Source organism: Periplaneta americana, chromosome 16 (genome assembly GCF_040183065.1).
Source record: "Periplaneta americana isolate PAMFEO1 chromosome 16, P.americana_PAMFEO1_priV1, whole genome shotgun sequence".
Classification (NCBI taxonomy): domain Eukaryota; kingdom Metazoa; phylum Arthropoda; class Insecta; order Blattodea; family Blattidae; genus Periplaneta; species Periplaneta americana.
Genome location: NC_091132.1, coordinates 111,432,101 through 111,454,695, shown reverse-complemented (window position 1 = coordinate 111,454,695; position 22,595 = coordinate 111,432,101). Strand labels below are relative to the sequence as shown.

General features: G+C 36.3%; 1 protein-coding gene across 4 annotated transcripts in view; it reads left to right on the top strand.

Moving 5' to 3' along the window:
• The window catches only part of LOC138691073 (inter alpha-trypsin inhibitor, heavy chain 4-like), a 196,534-nt gene that overhangs the window by 115,866 nt on the left and 58,073 nt on the right, over positions 1-22,595 (top strand). For all 4 annotated transcript variants that reach the window (XM_069812761.1, XM_069812760.1, XM_069812762.1 and 1 more), the window contains exons 3-5: positions 12,398-12,573; positions 17,449-17,559; positions 21,725-21,978. In XM_069812761.1, coding sequence (XP_069668862.1) covers positions 12,398-12,573; positions 17,449-17,559; positions 21,725-21,978 — 541 coding nt within the window. The remainder of the gene's footprint in view (positions 1-12,397; positions 12,574-17,448; positions 17,560-21,724; positions 21,979-22,595) is intronic.

Here is a 22,595-nt window from a genome sequence, read left to right as displayed (position 1 = left end):
CTTATTAAAAATTATAACCACAGGTAGGAAGTTCGTAACCAAAACAGTAGATTCAATTTGAGTACAGCGAGTATAGATGTCAGTCGCGTCTCGCCCTCTTCTCGCGTGCTACAAACGATACGCAGTTCACATAAACAACGCATAGTATCATTCTGTGTGTACAGTCGTGAATAGTTTGAAGAATATTGTTATTTTGTACAGGGACAGCATTTTATTTTTACTTCAATTTTTATTGTACCTGAGTTTTTGAATGTACTTCACTCCCACCCCTTCTACGGATGAAGTTCAACCGTCCTGCACACAGATCCAATACCGCATATAGTCATAGTAGCCTTACGGTTATAGTAAACAGTACGTTCCAAAAATATGTTCGCGTTTTCCAGTGACGAAAGAGCTTTCAATATTGAATCATTTTCGCACAGGTACTGTCCGCCGTATCCCGGTTTCCCCCACCTGCTTTTATTCGCCAGCTAGTGGGTGGGTTGTCGTCTTAGCTCTTTTGTGAGAACATTAATTTCTGTTAGGAATTGGACATCTACGTAATATTATACAACTGTTTAAACAAAAGGGCCTCGTTAAGTAATTAACTGTCACGTGATTTCCTCCTTTTCTACGACCCTACCACATAACCACTTGGACGGACAGTAGATAGTATGTCTGAGTAATTTTGTCTTTTCGGATCGCACAGAAGTGAAGATTGAATTTACAGTACGTAAGGTACTCTTTTATAGAGTAGGTACAGAATTATTTCAACATGAGTTACTAGTTACGAAAGACGAAACTGGTAATTGAAATTCGGTACAATAGTCTATAGTGCGATGATATGCACATTAGAACTGAAGCCTGTATCGAAATGAACGGCCATCATTTTCAAAAATGTGTTTAAATATCCATATTATGATTATTTTTCAATTTAACTTTATTCTCTAGGCTATATTGTACGCTAATGTGCTGTAGACAGTATAATATACACTGCGTAATGAATACGTCCACATGGACAGCTCAGTTCATGAATAAAAACACTCATTGTTAATACTATACTGTATTTTGATTAAACAAAAACCTAATGAAAATTATCAAACTCAAAAGCGCGATATTTTCTAGTTTACGTAAATGGATGAACTACTTTTCTTCCCTTCTATACCTACTAAAGTGATCTGTTTGTACATTACGCCAGTAACATCGAACTCCAGTCGTGGAAGGGGGTAGCAAACGGCGTTGATACAAAGGTATAGCCAGGTTAATATTAAAAATGTTAGTAAAAATAAAATGATGTCCCTGTATTAATAGTTTAGATTTTGAACAAAGTGAGCTATTCCGTTATTATTGTATTATTTTCATAATGTTAATATTATGCATTATTTCAAAAAGTAAACTCATCTGTTATTAAATAATTATGCAAACAGCAGTGTGTAACACGTTTATTTTTTCCCGGATTATTTTTCATTAAATGTTGACGTCTCGTGCTGCTATGCATTCGGTAGCGTTACAGTCCAAGTTCAACATCGGAATTACGATACTAACTTCCTAGCTGTCATTACAATAGAAATGAAAAATTTTGTTGAAAACAATTATGGGTTTAATATTATGTGCCACATACGAGATACGCTATTATATTCACAAAGTAGTTGTTCACCTGATGATAGTAAAAAATAAACTTAAACTTACTGGCTTTTAAGGAATCCGGAGGTTCATTGCCGCCCTCACATAAGCCCGCCATTGGTCCCTATCCTGAGCAAGATTAATCCATTCTCTATCATCATATCCCACCTCCCTCAAATCCATTTTAATATTATCTTCCCATCTACGTCTCGGCCTCCCTAAAGGTCTTTTTCCCTCCGGCCTCCCAACTAACACTCTATATGCATTTCTGGATTCACCCATACGTGCTACATGCCCTACCCATCTCAAACGTCTGGATTTAATGTTCCTAATTATGTCAGGTGAAGAATACAATGCGTGCAGTTCTGTGTTGTGTAACTTTCTCCATTCTCCTGGATAGTAAGAAATACTGTATCATATTTCAGATTTGCTCCAGTAACGTCTTGTGACGTAGAACAAATATTTTCAGGGTAGAAATATTGTTTTTATTTTTTTCTGAACATAAAAGAAGTATAAAGAAGGAAGAGAAAACTATACAGTCTCGGCCTGTCTTTCTCTCTGACTCTTTTATTCTTGTCATTTTCTTCTCCGTTTTCCTTCTCATCATTTTTTTCTTAACCTTCTTCTCTATGCCCCATCCCGTCTTATCCTTCTCCGTTTCGTTCTTGCTCTCCTTGTTCCTTGACCGTTTTCTTCTTCACCCTGTCTTTCTAACTTTCAGTCTCTTCCTCCTTTATTTCCTTGAACTTTCCTTTCGCCAACGTTTCTTCTCCCCTCCCCCTCTTCTACTAAGCCCCCTCCTTCTATAGTCACAACTATATTTCCTTCCCATTCTCTTTTTCTTTTCAATTTTCTCTTTCTCTTGATATTTCGTCTCTCCTTCTCCATAATCCCTTTCTCTTTCTCCATCTCTCTCTTCTTCGGTTTCTTCTTAGAAATAGGCTCTGTAATGTTTCATTCAAGTAAGTTTTCCCCCATACAGTACATGTTTTTGATGTTCGAATCTGTTTTATAAATGAATTGTTCCTCTTAAAATATATTTAAAAGTGAAAATATCTCTTACCCATAGAGATCAAATCACAATTAAATAATTCCCAAAAGTAAGTAAACAAAAAGGTGCGCTTTAGACCGTTGCTGCACGCAGCTGGCCGACTGTTCCCACGGTATGAAGCAGGCGCGACCTCTACCACGACCCGACTACCTGACGGTGAAGATGCGGCACGTAGCTCACGACCGCGCTACAGCTTGCTCCTCTCTCCGTGACGTCACACGCCGTGACTCGCATCCTTCACCGCACTCATCTAATTGTCGTACACATACGAAAATCCCGGCGTTATTTATTTACAGATGCTAATAGCGGTGATATACCTACAACAGGCCAAACGTTGATTTCCAGGAAGAAATACAACTTTCTCTTCTCACTTGGTAACAAACATTCTGTTACAAGTCAGAATAATGTTCATAGAACTAACTGCATTGTTTACATCAACTTCGAACAAGGAACTAATGACTTTCCACGCCGAACGTCGAAGAAATCATCTAGCCCAAAAGCAATTTATAGTGGATTATTGTGGAAATTAGTGGCGTAGCCAGCAATTTAAGATGGGAACATTACTTCACAAATTTTCCTATAACTTACACGCATTACATTTACGGTCTTACTAATAGAAACTCTATCTACAGTGCATGAGTATTAAGTTGGCGTGATTTCTACTGTCCTTGTCTGAGGTCCTTGTCTACCGACTGTCACCAGATGTGACGGGCAAAAGGTTTCCTTTTGTACAATTCTTGGAATTCCCTTTCCTCCCTTCTCCCTTCACACTTTTGCAAACCCAATTAGTGGATCTCTCAGTGGCGGCTCGGGGTTGTTCGAGTTCATTACTTAGTAATATTTTGTGAATAGTGAAGTGAGTTTGTATCTTGTTGTACCAATTTAATATAATATAATTCACAAATTAAAATGTTTTCGGAGATGTATGGTTTCTCTGTTACCTTAAATATTGTAATGAGTGTTGTGCTCTTGTATTTAATAATAATGGTAGGCAATAGGCTATGGGAAAACGCGGGAAAGCCTTGAAGTCGGACGGTATGAACATGGTTATTAATGCACATAAATTCTTTACTGAAGAATGTGAGGCATTGAAATGCGGAAAACAAACAATATCTGTGCCGAGTTTTATCGAAAGAACTGCTGCAGCGACAGATATATCATCTCGTGGTGTTAACAGGATTAAGAAAGAAAAAAAAAAACAAACAAACAAACAAAAGGAAGCGCTAGAAAGCGGAAGTGGAAGTGTGCTGCGAACTCCAGGAAGGAAACGCCCGAACAGGACTCCTAAAAACTGCAATTGTCGCTGTAAGAAGAGTAATTTATTCTTTATATCAGACTGATTTTTTTTGCCTAGTTTGAAAAATTTAAATAGCGCGTTAATTAAGGAAAACTTATTCACTGGAAGCATATTGAGTTTGAAAGATATTCTAAAAGAAAATTAAATTTAGTTGTGTCAGAAATACTCAAACCAGAAAATTTTTAATGGAAAAATCAGATGTTATTTTAAAAATATTTAAATTCTTAAGAAAAATGAAGAAATTACGCGCCACTGGACGCATCGTTATTTGTCTAGACGAAACTTGGGTTAATGTGAACCATACGAAAAGCAAAGTTTGGAAAAGCGATAACCACGAAATTGACTTCCCACTTCAAACCCCAATAGTATTTTACACGCCAGATGTTCAATATGTTTCGTTCCCAACGCGCTTCTAACTTTCAAATCTAAGTCAACTAGAGACTATCACGAAGAGATGGACAGTACTGTATTTAAGAACTGATTCATTAATCAATTATTACCAAACATTCCTCCCAATAGCATTATTATGGACAATGCCCCCTATCATTCAACAGAACTCAATACGGCACCGATTTCACCAATACCGAAATTTGAAATGCAGTCCTGCCTCCGTAACAATAACGTTGAATTTGATTTACGATCCATGAAACCTGTATTCTATGAACTTATAAAAACAAAAAAAGACAATTTCAAAACATATAAAATCGGTCAAACCCCCTACTATAGTGAGACAGCCACCATACTATAGTGACTTAAGCGCGATTGAATTAATATGGAAACAAGTTAAAAATGAGCGCTCTTGCAAAAGTGACGGAAGATAATTGGAGGAAGGCCTGTGAACACGTAGAAAAAGTTGAAAAATTTTATTGGGAGAAGTATGGACTTGTAGATGGAAATTTCTTATTGGTTCGTAATCAATTTGGACGACACGGACACGGACGAACTTTCTGGCGGAGTGGAGTCAGAATTTGAAGAGGAAGAGAATGCCGCCACTGGTAACTCGTGGTCGTTTAAAGGAGTGTCGACCATCATAAATGAGGGTAGAGAGAGATGGTGAGCATTCTCTCTCTTTCTAAAAGGGACTAGACAAGTAAATCCTCATGGACTGTATATACGTTTAACTGTTTTATACTTATACAATGAGTAGCTCGTTTATACGTCGTGTGTAAATTCCTTACTAATAATCACTACATATGTCGTGTATAACAGTACAACTGTTACATAGCTGCGTCATAGTTTCGTCATTTCTTAATTACGAAAGGTAATAGAATATCTGAGGTTCTCTATTGTATCCAGTAGAGCGCTCTAGTGTGGCGTGTTAAGTATCGATAGTACAACTTATTGGCTCTAATCGATGACCACACTATATTTTGATCAAAGAGTACAAGCTACAGCAAAATTATTTTGTGTTCTTTGGTATGTTCGCCTGTGGTTACAAGGCAACCATCATCATAAAATGACAGTCGATACGAACAGCTGTTAGAGGGGCAGCCATTTTTTTTCTATATACAACGCTTAAACAAGGGGTTTCGTGTATATAACTACTGCAAAGCAATTCCCTTGTATAGTTACAGCCTGTTTACACGTCCATCGCTTATGCATGGTTTATTAGTAACGTTTTCTGTCTCAACTCTGGATAAGTCTCGTATAAAAACTATACACGGTTTATTAGTAAGACTGTTAAAAGGCAACAATTATTATTGCAATACGAGTATAATGCAACTTAGAATCAATTTAGATTCCCCAAAAGTTACTATAGGCCTAAATCAAATCCAATCTCCGTCACTGCAGAATGAAAGAAGAACGAACAGACGCCGATCCTACAAAATCTAGTTGGTGTGTTGAGAACTGTAGCTTCATAATTCCTTTTAAAATCATCGGTCAATTTAAAACAACTTGTCAGCAGAATTATAAACATTTTGTTATTCTAATGGCCGTGTGCACCATTCTCGATCATCTAGTCCGTTTATCAGCAATCACGGAAACATGGTTAACTCTTGACAATGATAAAGTTAAGATGCGGTGCACCAACATTTTCCCTCGATTAACTCTGTACCGTCATTATATTAAAATCAAGATTTTATTCAGTCAATCACTTATCGGTTATCAATGACAGAAAATTCTGTTACATTGAAAAAGACAATTGGTAAAAGTTATCACGAATATTTTCGACCTGCCTAGAGGTCATCTTCAGGTGATATTTTTAGCATACAATATTAAAAAAAAAACTATGTGAGTTTTAAATACATTTGAACACTTGTAATCATGTTTGCTTCACATAAATTGGTGGGTAACATACATTTTAATCTATATGTCATTTAATGTATGTTACCCACCAATTTATGTCAAGCAAACATGGTTATAAGTGTTCAAATGTATTTAAAACTCACCTAGTTTTTTTTATATTGTATGCTAAAAATATCACCTGAAGATGACCTCTAGGCAGGTCGAAAATATTCGTGATAAATTTTACCAATTGTCTTTTTCAATGTAACAGAATTTTCTGTCATTGATAACCGATAAGTGATTGACTGAATAAAATCTTGATTTTAATATAATCTCATAAAACTTATCTGACATTCAACATGACCTTTAAATTCTGTACCGTCAGCTGATGGTACGCTCACTTGAAGAAGAATTACCTGAGCGCTAGGTTTCCGCGTATGAAAGAATGAACGAACGCACTCTGTCAATTATCGCTTCGTTTTTGTTTGTCGGACTGTTTATTTCAAGTAACAAATTACAATAATCATGGAAGAGAAAAAAGAAAAGAGTACCGAACTTCTCGCAGTTCAAAGTGGGAATTCTTTTAGAACTTGTCAGAAATTCTGCATCTGTATTAGAGAATAAAAGTACTGACGGAAGTTCTCTAAGAGAATAGCAGGCTACCTGGTTGGATTTAACTTTACAATTCAACGCTATTCCAGTTGAGTTATATGGGTTTAGGCTACATAATTCCACATAATTTATACAATGATTATTTCGTAATATTGATAATAATTTATAATTCTGTTTCAAAACGTCATGTAATAGTTTAAAACGGCAAATCTATTTCTAATAAGTGATAACTTCGCAGACTACAAAATGGCCATTTATTTTAACTACATTATTGCCGGTATAGAATAACTACTTTATTATTATTATTATTATTATTATTATTATTATTATTATTATTATTATTATGTTAACAAAATTGGATAATTAACTAATATTTTGTCCTCGAGTAGAAGTCCCGATCTTCCAAAGCAGAAACATATATAAAAAATTCATCTATTTTCAGAAAAGCATTTCTATTATTCACCTGCAAATTTACAGATATGAGGTATCACTTCTTAGCCATCGACCTCCCTGTGTAGTGTAAGGAGTGATTAAATGAAATTGAACATTAGACAGAAGTGAATAAAATAAATTCATTGCAATTTATATCAGTGTTCAATATCATAATCAAGTAATATTATTATTTTAAAAAATTCTAGAGGTCTACATTAATACAATGAGCATGACAGTTGTCTGATAAATTAAATAATTTGCATCAATTGAATATAATATGTAATAGGTAAATAGCCTATCTGCAATGAGGTCAGTATTCAACTATTTTCAACTAATTTCCATTTCACAAAAACGCAAACAAAAAAAAAAAACATACAGTGGAAGAGAGAGAGTTCTGGATCTTCTCTTTCCACATTAACACCAATCCTGTTATTTCCGCCGTGATTTGCGTGTTCAAGATGCATCATTTCCTCGTCAAGTACGTCAAATCGTGCCGCCATCTTGTTTTTTCTCGACTTGACCATGTTCAACTCAAGATAATCGGTTCCACACCCGTGATCAAATTTGATCATCATCAACTCTCTTGTTTAACTTTGACCGAGGATGATGCACCGCAAATTGGCGTTGACGATGGTTAAGTGTCGACTTAACCATGGTCAAATTTTAATCGAGAATGGTGCACACGGGCATAAATGTTCGTCATTTCCGGTAGAAATAGTCAAACAATATTTTTTTCTTTCAGTGTCGCACTCGCATCGCCATTGGTAGATTGTTTCTTCGGTAATACAATTTCAAAATAATTCTTGCAAAATGGAGGTGAAGGCTTCAGCCCGATGAGCCAGCTCCCCTCCCGCCTGCACCAATGACGGAAATAGGACAAGTTTTCTACGGTTACTTCTTTGAGACTTTTACACGTTCTTGTACTGTCGAAATTTTCTTACGTTGGTTCTTAAGAAGAATTTAGTGCAGTCGCTCTTGATGCCTCATTTTGATTACTGTAACACTCTCTACACTGACCTTAACATGAGACTGACAGACAGACTACAGCGTGTTCATAATGCATGTGTTCGATTTATTTGCAACGTCCGCAGATCTGACCGTATCACACCTTCACTAAATATGCTGTCCTGGGTCCGTCTCAAAGAGCGAAGAACTATTCACTCTCTCACTTTACTCTTCAACATTCTTCAAAACTCTAACCCTAGCTACTTAGCTTCTCGTTTTCAACATTTGTCCTCATATCATTTGTCCTAGATACTCGCTCACAACACCATATCACACTCTCCATTCCTAAACACAGAACATCCTTCTACTCTTCATCTTTCACCGTCTCTGCAGCTCATCTCTGGAACTCTTTACCACAACACGTCAGAGACTGTCGTACATTGTCTAGTTTCAAAAATAAACTAAAATTGCATTTTTTCAATTCTGATTCCTTTCTGTTATAAGCCCTATTCTCTGCGATTATTTTTGTAAAAATATATATCTTTTTTCTTCCTTTTCCCTTTTTGTTCTCTTGATCACCAGATGAATTTATTATCATACCCTTTTTATTGTGAATTTTATTTAATTTTCGTATTTCTTTTCTTTTTTTATTATTTTATTAGACCTACATTCCATTTTGTTATATTCTTCCTTACCTTCTTCATATTAACCATTTGTACTAAATGAGTTGCTTTTACTACATTTCAATGTATTTTACTTTCTTTTTTTTCTATTATGGTATTATTTTCATGTTGTTTAGTGTCGATTTATTATGCTATTATCATTATTTTTTTGTAATATGTTAGTATTCTGTTCTTTAACTTTTTGTTAATTTTTTCACTGATTGTATACTTTGTGACCTGGTAGAGTGTAAGAGAAGGCCCCATTGCCTTAACTCTGCCAGTATAAATAAAGAATTATTACTATTATTAGGCGTACTATTACTGTCAGACTCTAATTACTGCATTTAATAGGGCTATCGTTTTCAAACTACGGAAGTTATGGAATAACGTAAACATGGCATAGAAAACTATATTAAGGTAAAGGTATGAAGACGGGTGGTGGCATTGAGGTAGAGCTCGATGCTTTCGTGACCTCTGTACTAGAATGAGGTGGTGTGGTTGGCACTACGCTCCGACCGCCTTTCAAGTCCCGGAAAGGCCAGGTACTGAATGTTGCAGGAGACTGAGTGGAACCCGGGCGGGGGACACACACACACAATGAACCGTAAGTAATGTTATTAATTCCAGGGGGTTATCTTTGAGATATTTCAAACAAAAAAGTTTAATACAATTTTGTCTATCACTTGAGCCACAGACGCGGCTTACGAGACCGGTCTTGCATTCAGGCGGCCCAGCCAGATCGTGATGGAATTTGTGGTGGAAAAAGCAGACGTTGCAGAAGATTTTTCTCGGGGTACTCCCGTTTATATCTATCATTCCTTCAACACTCTCCACCTCTCCCTCATTTCGTCTATCATCTTCAATAGTAAAAATAGGCTGGGTGAAGTCTTGGGGTTTCCGATGGTGATGTAGGCCTACTCGTAGGAAAGGCTTGGGACTCCGGCTCTCTGGGGCTTATCAGACTACTCGTGCACGGATGGGACCTGTCTTTATCAGCGGCTGAGACAGGATGGCCTACCTGTCAGCATCAGGCCACCTGTCGAACGTGGACAATGATCGCATGTAAGCCTATAGGTCGCACCAGAGTGCTGCATTGGAGTTAAATCGCTCGCTTGAACTCGGTCGAGTGTCGCACCCTCGAGTGAGATACGATCGGTCGTGATACGCTCGTAATAAATAGAAGCACAGTACAAGGTCATCTCACCGACATGTCTCATCTTGTATGGAAGGCGACAGATAAGATACACATATGTTTTGCCCACACGGTAAAAATAAGGCTTTATTTTCTGCGTTTGGGACAAACTTTTAATGGAACGTACCAAAACAGGAACATGAAGTTATAAATAAAATAGTATGAAAAACTTCGATATACAGTTATTATTCCTAATTAATAATTATTCAATATTTGATTTACCACATATATAATATGTTAGGTCCATACATAGTGTTCCGCCTATATACTGCGACAATGCAGAAACGTTTTACAAAATATTATTGATATAGCAGTAGATTAATAACAATATTAGTACAGAGATAACGTCACAGAAAATGTAATAAAACGAATAATCATGCTGCACAACTGTTACAGACGCAAAGATTGATACACTAATTATTAGAGATTATTATTATTATTATTATTATTATTATTATTATTATTACTATTATTATTATTATTTTACTAGAAAACCTGATACAGTTCTTGCATTATCTTGATTGTGTTCTCCGTTTATAATAATTACATTTACATCCAATAACATCTATCAGATGTGGCAAAAACAAAATCACTCCTGTGTGGGGAAAAAAAAAAAAAAAAAAAAAAAAAAAAAAACCATTTACCTACAACATTTATATTACGTTTTAAAGAAAGTTTTGTAGTTGTACTATGGAGAGGTTAGTTAAACACTGCAAAGTTTCGAAATGATAAACATCTATGATGTTACTACCAGTGGCGCAGCATGAAATTTTGAGCAGGGGAAGCCAACTCAAGTTGTCTTTCATGCAATATGAGAAAAAGTATTACAAAAATATAGTCTTAAAATAAATAGCAGTCAATGTCAAGTCAGCAGTCAAAGATTGGTTGAAACCTCGTAACACCAATAAGGCATGATCTCAAATGGTACGTAGTAAAATATGATTTCACGGTTTACACATATCTCTAACAAATAGACACGTATACGTAGGCCTAACACATTAGCTCACTCCCTGTCATACTTAGAGAAATCACAATATTAACGGTCAATAGATACAATATCAATCAGTATCATTACGTAAGTATGCGTCTGTATTTTGAGTGTGTCCTTCATTGACAGCAAGGGAGTCGGTCATTTGTTTTTTAGATCACAATTTTATTCATAAGTCAGTCTTGATAATAGAATTGTCCTAAAAAATTCAAGTAAATTGGTGTCAGGAACCGTTATTTCGCTCATTATTTATTATATCAGCCACAATGCACACTAACACTTCAACTGATCACAACTGACAAAAAGGGATAACTCGGAAACTACTTATTTTCAATGTCAAAGCTAGCTTCTTGCGAGCCTTGCGACCAGTGTAGTTTAGTTAGAAAGGGATGGAAAATCTGCGGGGTGGGTTAGACAGAAGAATGAGTGTGAGAAACCAGTCTGCTTGGAAGCTGGTGTGTGCAGGCTTCTTGTTTACTGCTGCATCACAAATCATCCTGACCTGCCGCATCACAATATTTAACGCATACATATAAATTCTATTAAAATTAATAAATAATTTTGTCCATAAACTGCAGGCTTATTATTAAGTGGGGAAGCTGAGCTTTTTAGCTTACATTGACGCTACGCCACTGGTTACTACACAGTTCATCACTGTAACAAGAACGAATGTCTAACGCTCGGCTTATACCGTTCGAGGATTTATCGCTCGTGACAATTTTACCCATCATGCATGTGCGCTACCTATCGGATTATGCTATGAACTACTTGGCGCTCGAGCGAAAACGTCCGATGCAGACCTCTGGGCCGCACAATGGGCCTAAGTGTGCGGACCAGATGACACAATGCATCGCTTTGCTCTTGTTTTCCGTATCTATGGTAAATATTAAATATAACGACTATCAACGAACAAGGTTTCTCCTCTTCACAGGATAAGAGGGAATCCTGACTCTAAATGTGTTTCTCAGGTTCATTTAAAAGGTAGCAAAATGTAAAGAAAATTATCTATTGAAGTAAGTTACTTTTTTTTTTTTTGTCTTCCTTCTTAAAACATTATTGTGCATTCATCTCCGAATTCTTTCCAATCCTTCCAATGGACTATGGTGTTGTGCTGCATTAGCAAGTAGCGGAATTCCCTAGTGTAAATATAAACTTGTTTTCATTCTGGACGTCAATGTTCCCCGATAGGTGTTAACCCCGTGTGACCAGCTCTCAGTTATTTGGACAGATCGTTGCCATGGGAACACTCAGCATTCACGATTAAAACCGGTCTTCAGGGCAGAGGGCGGCTAAAATGAAACAGACGGGATCGTTAATTTCTCCACGGAGTAGTAATTGGCGACAATAAATTGTGGCGGAGCATCTCCTTAACGACTGCTTGTTGCTCCAGGCGCCTCCAAAGCTGCCTAAGCCGGAAATGTACAGCCTGAGAGTGGAGTCTCGGATCAAGTCCCGATACGCGAGAACGGTGGTCAGCAGCAGGCTTGCCAACCCCGCCAACAAGTCCCAGGAAGTGTTCTTCAGTGTCGTATTGCCCGAGACGGCCTTCATCTCCGGTTTTCTCATGTGAGTACTTAGCATTGTTTATTTAATTTGTTTATTTAACTATAACAGTTATTCAGCCACTACGAGATGACAATAGCAATTAAATATATTTTACTGAGGACGATTTGTTTGTATCTGTTGCTGGTGTTGTTTTGAAGCATTTAACGGCATATCTATTTGTTATTTCATAACTTACTGCCTATTATCTTCATTTTCTCTTTGGAAATGCGCGACGACACATCTAAATTCCGGTGCATCTGCGTTTCTTGCATGGGTGCAAAATCAACAGCTAAAGAAGTATTTTTTTTACAAGATTTACAAAGATTTTATTGCAAGCAAAAATTACATACAATAACAAATATTTTACAATATTATTGTAATACTCGTATATGAATATTCTTCAAAATTCGAAATTGATTACCAATCTCATAGTAAAATAGCCTACATATTACAATTTATTGTATAAATACAATGTAACTGGGTCACACCTGAAAAAGCAAGATGCTTGAGGTCGGGTGTGACCAAGAATGAAAACTGGATAGAAGAAAAAAAAATAAATGAAATAATAATAATAATAATAATAATAATAATAATAATAATAATAATAATAATAATAATAATAGCCTAATAATAATAATCATCACAACTGTGATTAAACTGTTAAATGTAATTACACATAAAGTTTAAGAAGAATAAGAAAAAAACAAAAACAAACAAACAAACCAACGGTACCATACCCTACAGTATGCGTCATGAACATACTAAGTTAAGAATACAACATTGTTAAAGTGACAGCAAAAAATAAATGAAGAATAAGAATTCACATGATTATAATTTTAAAAACAGTTCAAGCACTTGTTTTTTGAATAATGTATTGTTTAATAATTTTAGTTTAGGATTCCTCTTTATAAAATCATTATATAATCTTGGACCGTGATTAGAACTGTGCCTTAGACCTGCTTCAGTCTTACATTTTGGTTCAATGAGGGGGAGCGAAATATTGTATCTTCTTGTGTTGTGGCCATGGTCGGATGATATGAAGTTAGCTTGATATTTATGGTAGTGATTCAAAATAGTATACATATAAATATGCTTGATATTTAAAAAATTAAATTCTTTATATATGAGATGAGTTGGATGATCAAATTTTCTTATTAAACATATTTTAATAATTCTTTTACGTAGTAATATTAATGGGCGAATGGTACTCTGTGATAATCCACCCCATCCTATAATTCCACACTGTATTATAGACTGAACTAGGGCTAAAAATGTTGTTCTCGATAGTTTTACTGGCATAAAGCAACGGAGTTGAACAAATTTGTACAGAGTTTTACGTAATTTAAGACATAAGTAGTTCATATGAAAGTTCCATTTTAAGTTTTGATCGATGAAGATACCTAAATATTGCACTTGGGTTGATGGACGTAGTTTAGGACAACTGCAATTATTATAGATATTTGTGCAGTTATTGCTATGAATTTTTAAATTGTAATTGTTTTCCTCTGTAGGGAGGCCTGTTTTATTTAAAGAAAAGGGAATGAAAGTTGTTTTATCTATGTTGAGTGCTAGCAGATTAAAATCTAACCAGTGGAAGTGGAAGGTGAAAGGGTAGTCAGTAGCAGGACGGTATTTACTTATTAAAGCTATTCAAAGACAGAGGACTAGGCCTTGAAGATAAACCTAGCTCAAGGAGACCATTTATTCTAGAGAATGAGGCTATTTCGCCGAATTGGAAGAATAGCCACTCGTCCGTAGCAATAAATTGTCAGCGTCTTCTGTGTTTCTAAGGCCACAGTCTTCGTTACCTACATCAATTTCGGACTGTCTCTGTGTCAGAATTAACAGAAGTACAGTTATAGAAAAACAACTTTCGAGACGACCTAGCAATTATTATTAATGTAATATATCTCGAAGTATAGACTTTAAGATGATAAATATAGGTTACTTGTAATTATTTAAACTACTTACAGACGAATATATAACTGCATTTTTGTATTTGAAGATCCTTTTTAAGTGCAGAGGATATTCAGACATACGTCAAAAATGTAATAATAGTGAGCTGAGAATGACTGGAAAAACTGATTTGGGAAAAAAATGTCCCAAAGGAGCTTTGTCAATTTAAAATTTATTAGACCTCGTTGGGATCTAATTTTCGATTGTCTTTAATTTTATAAGCCATCTTGCTGACTGAAATATTCATGATAGAAGCGCGTAGAGTCGTGGGAAATAGTAGCGGTATGTAAATTTCAAACCAAAAAATGTTTTAATACAGACTACATAACAGGAACTTATTAAAAACCTTTACTGTTTTTCATGTTCACCAATTACTTTCTAATGAATAGTGTCAAACATATCTATTCCACAAGTTTTTCTTATAGTATACAGGGTGTCCCATTTATCTTGTGCACCTATTATAACTTTTTTGTTTGGATATGTATTGGCATTTTTGTTTCTGAGAGTTATATTTGAATGAGGGGCTAACATGAGTGGAGATTTGGTGCATGTAACTACATTATGGTACGACATACACGTAACATCATCAATTTTTCAAATAACACTACATACTTTAATCATGTTACGTTGATTACACACATTAAGACGAGTTCAAAAATGTATCACAATGTCACCTTCCCAATCAATAACAACAACAAAATGCAAAATGAATGCCATCAGAATGTGCCGTTTGTTGCGGTGCCCCATTCATCTTGTGCATTAACTTACACAAAACTAAAGACGACTGACGTCCGTACACGTCGTGTGTTGTGTGTTTGCTGTCTTAACATGTAAACAAATCACAACAACTGTCGACGCCACAATCCACGTAGAGTGGCCTGCACGTTCTCCGGACCTGTCGCCACTGGACTTCTTCCTGTGGGGAAGTGTAAAGGACAGTGTGTACCAGAACATTCTGACAACACCAGACGACATGTAGCAACACATTCGACATGCTTGTGTGTCCATTCAGCCAGCAACATTCCGGGCAGTCATACGGTCTTTCGGGGAACGCCTTTGAATGTGCATTAATGTGAATGGTCACCATTTCGAACATCTACTGTGGCTTTCAAAGCATAACATTATCAGATTGGAAACACGTTTTTGTTTCGTATTGTTGTTGTTATTGATTAGGAAAGTGACATTGTGATATATTTCTGAACTCGTCTTAATGTGTGTAATCAATGTAATGTGATTAAAGTATGTAGTGCTACTTGAAAAATTGATGATGTCACGTGTATCTTGCACCATAATGTAGTTACATGCACCAAATCTCCACACTCATGTTAGCCCCTTGTTCTAACATAACGCTCAAAAACAAAAATTCCAATACCTATCCAAACAAAAAAGTTATAATAGGTGCACAAGATAAATGGGACATCCTGTATATTCACACATAGTGATTTTGCAAATGAAATGCAGAACATTATTATACTTTCATTCGCATGGGATCGTCCTCCTATTATTTTATATCAGGCTTATAACTTCTGCTTTTTACGCTAAGTAACGTTATTATCCCAGGGTCACTAGGATGAAGATTTTCGCGTAACACTGACGCATATCCGTCTTCGGATGATACTACATACCTGTGGCATATTTATATTTGTAAATGAAATAATAAAGACTGATCTATACAAAAATTTAATGACGCTTACTGTGTCTCCAAAACAAGACTGCATATCGATTAAACAACACGGGATATTTTTCTTATACAGATTTTGAACCGTTTGCTACGGGTAAAGCCCGTGAAGAGTGAAGAGAAATGTGTTGCGAGAAAATAAAAAAATTGGTAACATGGATTCAAATGGACCTCCACACATTGGAAGAGATTCTCGTTCAAGGCAAAAACCTCGCGCGAGTTTCTCGCTGGAATCTGTAGCTCAGCGAATTTTCTTGACACATTTATCAAAGATGTTTGACATTTATACTCTTTATGACGATTGAATGTAGAAAAAGATATCACAGATGGCGATGGCGATTGTTTTTATTTGAAAATGAGGAAAGATGGCTGATAATTGCAGTCAGAAACTTATCGAACTTGTACGATGTCACCCGTAGGCCTACTTATATGATACACGGGATGAAAACTATAAAAACACGAAATTTAAAAAAGAAATCTGGAGACAAATATCAGATTATCTGAAAATAAATAGGGCTATATTTTATTTTGATGAGATTTAATAGTATTAATTAAACATTTGAAATAATGTATCTATATGTCTTAACAGTTTACATAATTTTGATCAGAACTTAGCAAAGAATCCTCTATTATATCATGAATAGCAAGAAATTGTCGTCCATTTAACCTGAAATAACGCCTAAACGTATCATCATTCAAATCGAAACCAGTGTCCAAAACTCGCCCTTATTTTCGTAAGATACAATGTGATTTTCAGATATTTCTGGCTTCAATTTTAGGCCTACTTTTTCTTTTCATTAACAAAATATGTTCATGCAACTCCATTTCCTCATCATCTCAATACTACTCAGATTCCTACGTAATTTGTAAAGTACGCCAATATACTTACAGGTTATATATTTAAGTACGACAATATACGTAAATACATAACCTATAATATTTCCCCCAACGAGTGATTATTATACTCAGAAAAATGCTTTCTGCATGAAGGCAGTGCATAGATGATCATAGCGAGGTGTGATCTGTGATAGCGAGAGCTCGCCAAGTGTGTGGAGGAAGGCTCTTCGCCTCTTTCTCGCAACACATTTCTCGCTAGCGAAAACTCTTCAAGTGTGTTACGGGCCTAATGTGCTTCTCGACTTTTAAATTTGAAATTGCCAGCATGACTCTTTGAAGAATACCAAAACGCTGCAATGAATAGTGTTTAACATACGATACACATTACACAATGAAGTTAACGAGCATTATTTGTTTTTCTGCAGGGAGGTAGACGGCAAGGCCTACGAGGCGTACGTGAGAGAGAAGGAGGAGGCCAAGCACGAGTACGAGCAAGCCGTTTCCAGTGGACAAACTGCAGCACACGTGGCCCTCAGGTAACCATGGGAAACGGAAACATGCAAGTCCCAAATACATGCATAAAAAGGCCGCAGATGTAAATAACTTTTTCAGTCTATGAAACTTTGAACCGAACTTTGTTATTGTGTTCATTACAAGCCATAACATTATCTTAAAATACGTTTCTTAAAAGTAAAGGCATCCCCATAGATGGGCAACTAGTGCTCACAAAGTGCTAAAAGACCTTGAAAGAGAGAAAGACAGACGGAGCCAGCCGCAGCAGTTACAAGTTGTTTGTAGTTTCGCTGCAAAAGCAGTTCACTGCCACGGTGTGCTCTGGCGGCCCATGCAGGTGGTCGTGATATCTACTCCATGATTTGAATTTCAGAATGACGCTGGTACAATAATTACAGTAATTTTAGACAGACTGTACCTAAACATATATAACAAAATTATATTATTTCCTAGCTTTTTAAATTAGTTTAGGACTGGAAACAGAACCTGAATACACCTTTTCAAGAGACAACAAACATAGCTGCAACACTTATTTATTATTATACTATTTGTTAATATTTATTATTATATGTCTTATTTGAAACATAGAACGCGAGAGTTTACAAGTCTTTATACATGAAAGAGTATTCCTCTGTTCTCAGAAATGTAATAGTCTGTATTCGCAAACAAAAACAAATTCAAGGAAGTATTTTTTACATGTCACGGCAGATGAAATAAACTTACTTCTAAGCTCTTTCTGTAAATCGAGAGCTTTTACACTTCTTTCTTGTATTAAACTCTTACTCAAGCACATACAGTATATATGGAAGCAAAGAGTATATTTGGAAATTCTGACTTAGGCAGCATTACGAACAGTTCGATTCCTGATTTCACTAGAATCTGAGTGGCGTGCTGTTCTGTAGATTTATCAATTCAAGCTATAAACTTTCAGGATCTTCTATCGGCTGTAAGCCAAAAGGATTTCAGAAAAATATCGATTCCTTGTCAATTGTCACTGTTTCTCCAAATCTACCAGTGAATTCTGTTGTAGGTCTTGAAGTAAGGTCTTATGTTTGATAAGAAGATTTTCTTAACACTCTTCAAGATAGTTTATAGTCAAAGAAAGAGAAGTTGTCTATGTTCTACATGATACTGCCACATTTCAAATTTATCCATAAATGTTCTTAGCTAGCCGATCATATGTCGTGCAATTCTGTAACTCGCACGCACAACGTGCTAACGATATTTGATATCAGTCTCACCTTGTTGATATCCCAATTTTACCTTTAGCTGTTCTAAAGCAGATCTAGACAGTATTTCTTTACTAAAACCTTCCCTGTGTTTATTTGTAATATAAAATGTCATGCGTAAGAAAGTTAATAGAACATAATAGAAGTTTTACCTCCTTTCTTAATAAAAAACGTTTCTCTTTCGACTCATCACTAAAAGGAAATGATCTGGGGATTATATATATTTTTTTCACTTAAAACGATCCGCCACTTACTGCAGACGCGAGCAAACTTGTATGCAGACACTACAGTACCGAGTCCGTTCTACCTGCACTGAGGTTGTGTTCACACTTCGAGAGCACGAGTTGCCCACGAGACTCACAGGATAGCGGCACGTTAAGTCTTCCTGCTTTTTCTAGACAATAGGCATTAGTCGTAATAGGGATATTAGTGCTTGCCGCTGGTACCCATTTCTCTTAGAGGCTGAGCAAACCTCAGGGCTATAATGTGACCGGAAGGGTTAAATCAGTGGAGAAAATCCATGACCCATTACAAGTCGAACCTTGCAGCAGCGCAAACGTGAAGCTACCCCGCGATCCCCTTAAAACACGTATTGTATTACTAGAATAAAAATATAGAATTAATTTGAAATGCAAAAAAAAAATAATAATAAAAACAGCAGGCAGCATTGTACGGGACTCCTAAGGCGCCCAGAGTAATAACAACGAAAGTCACGAAAGCTCATTCAGTGTAGGTGAATGTCAAGAAAAGAGCAAATTTGTTTTATATTAGACTATTTGCTTTTTACCAATTTTCTTCTACCTTGCGCTGTTGAGATATTTTATATCTCTCTTTGTAAGTTTCATTAGATAAGACTCATAGCGAGAGCTTAGAATTTATTGTAGCCTACAATGGTGGACAAAGACTGTCCGCTTTAAAATATTATCAAGCCTTATGCGTGATTCACGTTAAGTGCGGCAAATTGCATGTGAGCTGACAAGAGTTTTTTAACTTTTGCTTAGTTTCAAACGCAATATTCCAGCACCACCTTAAGGTATACCGTATACGTTAGTTCTCCGTGGTATAGCATAGAGCTGTCAAATCACAGTCTAGTATATACAGTTACGAAGCTTGAGTTGTTGAGGTTGCTAGGAACAATAGACTGTGCTCGACTTGAATAAGGTTCACTTCATTAGAAAATATTTAATATACTTTAAAGAGATGACTCCCACCTTCAAAATACAACTTACTACATACATCTGACAAAATAACTTGCCAAATAGTGAAAAAACCATGATAAAGGTAACATGGACCATGACAAAAATAAGGACCACGACAAAAACCACGATAGGACGACAAAGACCACGATAAGGACTACAGTACGTCTCCCGACAAGCACCAGGATAAGAACCATGGCAAAGACAAGAACCACGATAAAGATCACAATAAGAAAAATCAGGGGTAGACAAATTCCGGGCTCCAGGTAGCCGTGGCGACTACAAATTGTATGTGGCGCCTGAAATGTTCATTGAGTTCAACTTTTTTAATACTTCGATTTATTTTATGTCACTACGACTAATACATAATGTTAACAAAATCGATTGTAGGAAGAAATTCGAATGTGCTTTTTCAAATTAATATCGTTACATTTGTTACGCATCTCAAGATATTGTCATAGATAGCTTCAGAGCGTCTCTGAGAGCGTGCTTTTGCAATGCTATATTTAATATAGTTTAATATATTTCAGTAAATGTATATTTACCTTAGCTCGAATGGTTTTCTCATTATATGTGTGGACGAAATGTGATGACTACCATTTTTTTTCTTTAATTTCGTCCAATCCTAGTAAAAATTGTCTTTATTACAGTATATACAAGCTGTCTTTTAAGTATATACTTCATTATCGTTGTTATTAAGTCCGAGTGGTATTCCTGTTGTTCACCGACTAAAGGTTGGTTCACAATAAACCTGGAACGGAAACGACAACAAGAACGGAAATATTGTTAAAATAAATGTGAGCATTCACAATTAATTTTCATGTTCCCGTTCCGGGGCTTCGGCAAGCTTTTCGTTAATTGTGAATGCTCACATTTAAATACATTTATTTTTTATCAATATTTCTGATCTCGTTGTCGTTTCCGTTCCCGGTTTATTGTGGACCAGCCTTTACATACACAGCTACACGAATAAACAGATGTAGACACACTGTCCCAGTGCATGAGGGACGATCCCCTGGTTCACTGAAACGTGACTTGCTTACTTGCAACTAGCCCTCAATACGAATATATATATATATATATATATATATATATATATATATATATATATATATATATATGATCGATGTTCACCTAAGTAACCAAACGCAGGACTCCAATAATTACTACGTGACAGTCTTTCAGATATGGTGGCTTAATAAGTCATTCTTACTACGAAGTAGTTCTCCATACGAATATATATATGATCGATGTCCACCTAAGTAACCAAACGCAGGACTCCAATAATTACTACGTGACAGTCTTTCACATATGGTGGCTCAATAAGTCATTCTTACTACGAAGTAGCTCTCCATACGTATATATGATCGATGTTCACCTAAGTAACCAAACGCAGGACTCCAATAATTACGTACGTGACAGTCTTTCACATATGGTGGCTCAATAAGTCATTCTTACTACGAAGTAGCTCTCCATACGAATATATATATGATCGATGTTCACCTAAGTAACCAAGCGCAGGACTCCAATAATTACGTACGTGACAGTCTTTCACATATGGTGGCTCAATAAGTCATTCTTACTCTGATGTAGCTCTCCATACGAATATATATGATCGATGTTCACCTAAGTAACCAAACGCAGGACTCCAATAATTACTACGTGACAGTCTTTCAGATATGGTAGCTCAGTAAGTCATTCTTACTTGTCCAAACTAGCCTATAGTTAAAATAAGTGAACAAGGGCGTGTCGAACTGTTACAGCGCCAGAGACTCGAACCGATTCACAGTATCTGTGAACGTGGAACCTCAGAAGAAAGTGACGTTCAATCTGACGTACGAGGAGCTGCTGACTCGGAGGCTGGGAGAATACAACCACGTGATAAACCTCCATCCTGGACAGGAGGTGCGCGACCTCCAGGTGGACGTGTACATCAGCGAGTCGCGCAACATAACCTCACTGCGGGTCCCGGAACTCCGGTCCGGCAACGAGATAGATCCGGAGCAGGACAAGAAAGGTGAGTGAATGAGAATGAGCTACATAACTGATCAGCAATCAATTACGTGTGGCAATGTGGGCTAGGGAATTAGCGAGCAAAACAACGAGCGAGTTGTGAGTTAAGCAAGGAACCAGTGGGCTACCGAATTAGTGAGAAAATGAGTGAATTGATTAGCTATTAATTAGTGAACTAGTTGAAGGTTATGTTAGTCAAAAACGTTAGTAAGTTGTTTATTTTATTATTGGAAAACCACAACGAGATAATGATTATGAACTAAAACACTGGAACTGGAAGCACACAAAAACAGACTATAATCTTAACTTTTAAGATAAAACCTCAACTAAAAAATAGTCATAAGTAGACAGTGGATGCGGGATGACTTATCGTTGAATGTAAGTGCACATTTACTATATGTTACATTTTTTTTCATTCAGACCATAGGCTGAACAGGTTTGAAACGTAAACAGACGACGTCAACATGCTACTGTATCTCCGTACAGTCAGAAAGAAAAGAAAAATAACATACTGTAGTACATTCCTTGCAAGGTTCAGTCCTCGTGATCATTGATGCAATTACCAGTGTTGCAGTAAACGACTATATATTCTCGTAAGTTGTCGAAGCTGAATAGTCTTCG